General features: G+C 41.5%; 2 protein-coding genes across 2 annotated transcripts; one reads left to right on the forward strand and one right to left on the reverse strand.

Moving 5' to 3' along the window:
• Positions 1–219: 219 nt before the first annotated feature.
• Positions 220–2,312, forward strand: trappc2l (trafficking protein particle complex 2-like). Its single transcript, XM_037095625.1, has 5 exons — positions 220–327; positions 595–767; positions 1,522–1,609; positions 1,984–2,063; positions 2,152–2,312. The coding sequence occupies exons 1-5, from the start codon at positions 295–297 to the stop codon at positions 2,195–2,197; spliced, it is 420 nt and encodes a 139-aa protein (XP_036951520.1). The 5' UTR covers positions 220–294; the 3' UTR covers positions 2,198–2,312.
• Positions 2,313–2,343: 31 nt separating this feature from the next.
• On the reverse strand, positions 2,344–6,922 carry pabpn1l (PABPN1 like, cytoplasmic). Its single transcript, XM_037095624.1, has 6 exons — positions 6,670–6,922; positions 4,968–5,091; positions 4,397–4,464; positions 4,201–4,307; positions 4,027–4,114; positions 2,344–3,049 (listed from the first exon to the last, which is right to left on the reverse strand). Exons 1-6 carry the CDS (start codon positions 6,739–6,741, stop codon positions 2,705–2,707), a joined length of 804 nt encoding a protein of 267 aa, XP_036951519.1. The 5' UTR covers positions 6,742–6,922; the 3' UTR covers positions 2,344–2,704.
• Between the last annotated feature and the right edge of the window lie 1,024 nt (positions 6,923–7,946).

The raw sequence follows: 7,946 nt of genomic DNA on the forward strand, positions 1-7,946 counted from the left end.
TTTTTGGTGCATTCAAGGACTACTGATAAATATTGGACGTGCGAAACGAAAAATCGTTATCGGTCAGAAAGAATAAAAGACAAATAGAATTACATGATAAATTATGACTAATACTAGTACCTTGTTAATAATTTACGAAAAACTACTGATAGAACCGTGCGTATTTATTCTGTACGTTTATATGTTTTATTTTTAAAACGATACGTATTCGTTTGAATTTCCCACAGTTCCGGGAGCGTCTGAATGCATCATATCACGTGACATCATCTGTCAGCTCAGAGGAGGAACAGTAACATGGCGGTGTGCATAGCAGTGATCGCTAAAGAGGTATTGCTTCCTGTTTTTAAATGTCCCAGGTTTTATCCCAAGCCATTTGGATAAAATCTTCTCCTTCTTCTTATAATCATCTCTAACCAAGTGTCAGCTTTGACTGTACTCCGGAAGGTCTAGCAGGATGAATTATACGAACAGAGCTAACGTTAAAAGCTAACAACATTAGCATTCCTTCAGGCTGGCTGCTGTTACAATTTCAAATATCGTTATTGAGCTTTTTGTGCATTAACTGGTTTGTGTGTTGTCTGGTTTTCAACCCAGAACTACCCGCTGTATATCCGCAGCGTGCCCACTCAAAATGAGCTGAAGTTTCACTACACAGTCCACACCTCTCTGGATGTGGTGGAGGAGAAGATCTCAGCTGTGGGTAAATCTTTGGGAGACCAGAGAGAGCTGTACTTGGGTCTGCTTTATCCCACCGAAGACTACAAAGTGTATCCTTGTCTTTTAAAGAAAAAGAAAAGGGTTGGGGGTCAGGAAAACCCACAAGAGGGCTTCACAAAATGCCTGACTTATCTTTTTATTAAGACAAGTGTTTTTGGGTTTTTTTTCTTTTACAGGGTTTAGAGTCTGATCTAAGGTTAATTGTCTTTTTAAGATCACACATCTGGTAATGAAGAAATGCGCTAAAATCCTAATGCCCATATTTCCAGATCTGTAGACCACTGCATTCCTTTTATTGTTGTTAATTTTGTAAGTCTGGGCATAAAGTTTATAAAACTGCTGCTATAAAAAAAAAAAAAGTATCTCAGTCAACAGACCTCAATTCTGTGTGCACACCGTGAATAGTTTCTTACAGGTGGGGCTGGGTATTGTTTAAAAATTATTATTATTGTTGTTTAAAAAAAACAAAGACTGGTACTGATTCTTTGATTTCGATACTGGATCCTGAACAATCAGATACCAATTTTGCAACATCAGTTCAACAAAAGATTACATTACACATTCAGGTGGTGAGCCGCCTTTCTATCTCTAACCTAGTGTTTTTCATGCATGCTTCAAGACAGCAAATCAGCAGCACTGTTAGATCTTGTCACAACAAACGCACTGCATGCTTCTGAACATACTGATCACTTTTTACCTCATAATGTTTTGTTTGTGCAATTCGGCCAGTGCCATACACGTATCCAAGTTCAATACACCTCCCTATTTACGAGGGAAACCTAGTACCCTTAACTGGTACTCTAGATATGGGTATGTCACCAACTCAAAGGTTAAATTTGTCATTGTTGTGGACTCCTCGAATACATCATTACGGGACAACGAAATAAGAAGTGTAAGTTGAAGTTTAATCAACATCTACAAACTTTGTTGCCTGTCAGGATGTGTACAGTCACTAAAATGTTGCCCTAAATCTCAGACAAGATATTACAATCCAATAGAAATCACTGTTATTAAATGGGTAAATTCAATTAAGGTGGCTCTAGAAAAGCTGCTACAATATTGTTTTTCTACATTTTCTCAGTGCAGCTCTCTGAGCACCTCATAAATCCAGCCTCTCATCTAGAAATAGACACGTATCGTGCACATCCAGGTTTATACACAAGAAAAATTTAGAAACAATGTGCACATACCCCACAATACAATGTGAAGTGCTTGTTGCCCCCCCCCCCTTGAAATGGCTCAATGTCCTGTCTTATTCTATTCCAGATGTTCAGAAAATTGCACAACTCCTTCACAGATGTGATGTGCAACCCCTTCCACAATCCAGGGGACCAAATTCAGTCCAAGTGAGTTTATTGTTTTGAAACTTGAAAAGATTTACATCAGTATTTTCCAAATCCAGCAGCATTTAATTGTTGACTAAACACTCTCCAGGGCTTTTGATGGCATCGTATCTGGAATGATGGTGCAAACTGGCTGACGGAACTTCTTTCATCTGAACCTCCACTGTACAAAACCTTATCCTAATGATTTGTTTACATGTTGCCTTGATTTAATGAAATGCATAAGTAATAAAATGTCATTGATGTATCACATCACTGCGTATGTCATTTTACTACAAATGAATCACCGGATCATTATTTATTTATTCATTCACTTACATAGCAAATAACTTAAGTTATACATAGGGAGAATTTACACGTAACATTGCAGGCAGCAACACAATACATTCGCATCAAGTTATAAAAATGAGACGCAAACTGCATAACAATTTGAGGATTGTCCCATGCATTCACGGCAACAAAAGCTTATAATTAAACACCTGACCCCAGTTTTCACATCGCACCTATTTGAAGGACTGATGAAGGGATGCAAAGTTGTCTCTGCTGCCTCTCACATGATGCTCAACTCAGTATTGCCTGGAAACACTTCTTTAAAATGATCAGTTTTGTTCACCCATGTAAGTATGTATATGCTGGGGGTTCTGCTAGCGCTGTTGAGGGTAGTGCTGTCCACTCGAACCTGCCCCCAACTCCTCTGAAGGCGGGGTGATGAGAAGGAGACATGGGTAACGTTTAGGCATCTGTTCGTGGTAGTCCATGTGTCCCCACTGTCTCTTTCCCACTGAGGGGCCTCCGTAGTAAGGGTGGGGCGTTTGATGCTGTGGCCTAGTTGACTGGTAGCGGAACCTGCCTCGAGAGCTGCTCTGATATCGGGGTGGACGGTAACCACGTCCTCTGCCTCTGGGGTGGCCGCCACCGCCACCACCGCCTCTGTGTCCTCCCCTGTCTGTGGTACTGATGCCTGGCATGTTGGTCCTCTTGGGCATAACCTGCAGGCCAAAGAGCATATTTTTACAGAGCTGCAACAGTCAGTTCAGTCCTTTAGGTGAAATGTCAAACATTTCCTTTGACATTTATGATTGTAAATAAAACGTCTTGGGGCTTTCCACTGTCTGGTGCACAACAGCATTTTGAAGATGTCAAGGAAATTACAATATTTAAATTCCGGTCTTTCTCATTGCCTATACAAGCCCGTGGAAGATTAAGTTGTTCAATGTTGCCAGACTGTGGACTTCTTTGTGAGGTTAGTCGTAAGGATGTGACTTTATAAAGTGCTTCCTCTCAGCACCTCTCTCGGTTTGCTTAGAGAAAGCAACAATAGCTAACAAACAACTGGCTTCGAGGAGAAGAAGAAGTTCCACAGAGTTGCTGAACTTGATAAAAATAACTTTGTTGCAGTTCTGCTTTTTTTTTTAACTTCACCGTTTAGGATAATCTGTTAGTGTTTAAAGATGAGCCGTGATTGATATTCAACAGTAATGGAAGAGAAAACCTAATGTACTGATGCAAAGACAATAAAGTGGAATTTATTCATATGCAAGAGACCAGCTCAAATGAAGGAAAATTACAGTTAAATAGGTTATGTGAGTGGTTTGCTTTAAAAGAGGAACATAAGTAGACTCCAAAGTACTGTACAATGACTTTTTGAATTTACTTCCACCAAACGGTGACTAAGTTTTTGCAAGTAACAAAATGTGTTTCACAAATAAATTGGGGTAAGAGGAAGTGAAATGTGGGCTATACATGGGCATCACTTGAGCTCTGAGTCTCCTTTGAGAGTTTGTCCCCCAGTCACAATCCTATACCTGACTGTCTATCCTTAAAGGGTAACTAACCAATTATCCACATAAGTGTGTCAGCAGGTCTTGAGGAGTACTACTGCATGTGAAGGAAGTAGTATAAAGCCCTCTGTGGCTCCAGAGGAAGCTCCAGTGATGTCATGTCATCTAACATAAATACTCCTCACCTTAAGGACTCTTCCTCTGAACATGGTCTCGTGCAAACCAATAGCACTATGCACAGAGTCTCGATCAGAGAACTCGATGTAGGCAAAGCTGGGAAAAGAAAAGAGAGAACGCCAATGACAAGTAAACTTGGATGCCAAATCTTTAGTCAAACAGTGCCAAAAGTATAAACGCACCCTTTTGGATGGCCGGAGAACCTGTCACACAGGATGGTCACACGGTTGACGGGACCACAGCCATTGAAGTGAATCTCCAACTCGTCTGCGGTAGCACCATAGTCTACCTGGGATTTGTGTCAGTGTGTCAGATCAGATGAGTGACAAAAACAAAAACATGCTCAATATGAAGAAAAGACAGATATACAAGTCTTACATTTCCAACATAGACTGATCTGTTGTCTGCATCTATCCTCTCCTCAGGAGTCATGTTGTAGAAAGGTCCTGTGGAGGAAACAAAACAATTATACAGGCTGCTTTTGTGCATGCTACATATGAACTGTCTACACACGTGGTCACCACAGGTGAAAGAAAAAGATTTTTCATCGCCACATCATGGATTTCTTGTATCATCTCAGAATCTGGCTCCCCTCTGATTGTGTTGCTGTTTTGAGGGGGAACCAAAAAAAAAAAAAGAGGAAGGGGAGGGCGAAAGGGATGAAGAGATGCACAGAGGCAGAAAATCGCCACAGGCAGCGAGGGAGGACCCTTCTGGTTCTCTGGGGCTCACTGCTTCGTCTCATTGGGCAGTGATGAGGCACATGTGAAGTGTCCCAGGTGTTAGCCAGATGGCGGGGGAGGCGGCTAGCTCACCTGCCTGGAGGCTGCGATGCTACACACCCCGTTAAGAATACACTGTCGAGGCTTCCCAAACGCCTGATCAGCATTTGGTTGTACAACAATATGACACAATAACAAACCGCGAGGCCCCCTGAGGGCCGTCTCACCAGGTCGAGGGCTGCTGGTCAGGAGCTGCATATCTCCTGCATCACACCTCTCCTCCTCCTTCAGTCTCTCCGTCTCTTCTTCCATCTCCAGCTCCTGAACCCTGGCCTTGATGGCTGCCAGCTCCTGAGAAAACAAGTGTGGACGTCAGAGCATGAAGTTGTGCTTGACTAAAGCAGAATACTGCGCTGAAAACTAAACTGGTCACTCTCTGAATCAATGAGCACAAAAAAGTCACACAGGGACAGTGATTGGTTTGAGAATGAAAAAGTTGTTTGCCCTAACATATAAAGATAAGTTGTCCCATAAACAAAAATTCAGTCATTATCTCCTCGCAGTCATGTTGATGTAAATTCAGGTCAAGTTTCTTTGGCCATAAAACTTTTCTTGAGCTTCACAACAAAACAGTGTTGCACCGTTCTCCCTAAACAGCTGAAGCAGATAGGGACTTGACTGAAAATGTAAAAAGAAGTAAAACTAAAAACTTCTCCATACTACTTGACCTTCGCAATCCAGGTCTTTGAAAGCCCCGAGGTCCCAGACTGATTTGATAAAATGTTATTTGCGCTCTCGGCATGCAGTCAAGCCTGTGCACCAACTTCAGATGCTACTACTTTTAGTTCAACAACTGTAGTGAAGATTTCAGATAAAGCAATCAATTTTTTTTTTTTTTTTTTTAAAAAAAGGTACAAATGGTGCCTTTTCAAGATGATTTGGGATCTCAGGAATTCCTGAGACTTGGAATACGCTAGACAAGATTTATGCAGCCATTTCAGATTTTTGTTGTTGGTTTGTTTACATTTTTAAAACAAGTCCTAATCTGTGTACTTCAAAAATTCTTCCAACTTTCCATCAAGCATGAAGATGAGTAGTTAATGACTGAATTTTCATTTTGGAGTGGCAGCGGCCTTATTGTACTTGAGGCCTATTTAACTTTTATTTGACATACAGTGCTCAGATTTAGTGAGGGATACTGGGATGTTTTAGTGCTTCACTTCTTTATTCTGCAACATATTGGAATTTTTATTTACCGTTAATATTTTTGGTCCCCAAAAGTAATGCAACACATTTTCACTGACTTTTACTTCATATCTATGCAAATGCATGTATGCGCCCATATCCCTCACCAATTCTGATCGTGTACATCTGTCTAATTGTCATGGACACATGTGAAGGCCTTTCAGTGTTATGAAAATCAAATGACCAGAAGGTTCTTTTCTGAACAAAAGTTACCAATGCAAATATTTTGGTAAAAAGCACCACATGTTTCAGGAGCTGTGGCCTACTTATTCAAATCTCAGTGAGTAGAAATCTGAGTCAGTCACACTTCAGTGTGCTCAGACAGGCGTCACAGTTTCACATGCAGCTGGCCTGAGAGTCTGAACACAACATGATCACCTGAAAGCATCACTCCGGTGCCTGCTGCACAACGCACAGCCCGCTCTCTGTGCGAGCTAGCTGTGTGCCGTCACACCGGGAGATGCAGCATGTCAGCCGGGATATGGCTCGCTGATGTCGTCCTCTGCACAAAAAGCGTGCATCAGCGATACAGCGATACTACACACACAGCATAGCGAGGTTTTTTGTTTTTTTTTGGTTTGTTTTTGCTCAACGTGGTCGTCGTCATTAGCTCGCCCTACTGACGTGCGTGCTAAAAAAAAAAAAAAGAACAAACGCGACGGCACCGTTTTCATCAATACCCACCGGGTCCTCGGCGAAATGCTCCCCGATGGACTCGCCCTCCAGGTAGCCGTACTCCAGATGATTTTCCGCCATTCTCACTGCTCGAACATGGCATCTGCAAAGCCGACTGCAGCCTGCACACACACACGCGCAAGAAACGCCGAAAAATGTGTCTCTGGCAGCTGGGGAGCGGGCTGATGGTCCACAGACGCGACACCTGACGGCATGTGAGGCTAATAGATATCACCTGTGAGCGAGACTCATCACGCGCTGGATTGATTGACAAGAAGCGCGCACGTGAGAGAGACGCGCTGGAGGAGGGCGTCTACGTCCCAGTGGCGCGTCAGAGAGGGGGCCCATCCCCATCCGCTGCCCCACCCCACGCCCCTGGTCCCCCCATTTTTATTACTCCTATAGTAATGCCATATACATTTATAGAAAACGGCCTCATTCTTCGGAATAAAACAGACTTTAAAGGGGCTCTTTGTGGGTTTTTTTGTGGCACAAAATTCAGACTCAGAATTTTTATTATTTATTATTTATAATATTTAATGGGGTAATAATACAAAGTGAGAAATATTGATCTTGTCCATAACTGAATAAAGCAGCTGTTCTCAGAGGACAATAAAGTCCAGAGAACACTGATTGAAGCTAGAAAGGTGGCAGGGTCCGCCAAATGTAAACAGTGTAATTTGTGGTGTCATTCAAAGGTGCACTGTGCAGTTTTGGGGAATATGTTTTAATCAGAAGAGAAAGATCTTCACTGACCTTGTGCCTAAACAAACTAAGTAAACAATCTCTCTTTGTTTTTATGACTAAATGAACTGAATAATCAAACAAACCTTTAAAGGACAAAACAGTTTCTTACTGTTTTATTTCTGTGGACCTTATTTTACAGTTGTTGTTTTGTTTTTTTTTGTTATTTTTTGGAGAAAATGCATATCTCTGATTTTCATTATTACCTCATTAATAGTGTAAACACTAATTTATTCTACAAAACCACATAGAGCCCCTTTAAAAGTGCAGTCTTGCTTTTTTTCTGCCAGTCCCTACCACATGCAAATAAAAGGAAGAAAGTAGTGAAGAAAGGTGGCAGGGTCCACCACATATGAACATAGTATGAAATTGTGTTGTCCTTTGAGGTCAGTTTGTTTACTGGTTTATTCTGTCATGACAAGAGTTTGTATATTTAGATTGTTTAGGCATAAATAGAATGAGTCAGTGAACATCTTTTTATTCTGATTTAAACCTTTTAACTATTCACTATATCGCTAGTATTTAACAAAAGTCTCAGGACA

This window comes from Acanthopagrus latus, chromosome 4 (genome assembly GCF_904848185.1).
Source record: "Acanthopagrus latus isolate v.2019 chromosome 4, fAcaLat1.1, whole genome shotgun sequence".
NCBI classification, from domain to species: Eukaryota; Metazoa; Chordata; class Actinopteri; order Spariformes; family Sparidae; genus Acanthopagrus; species Acanthopagrus latus.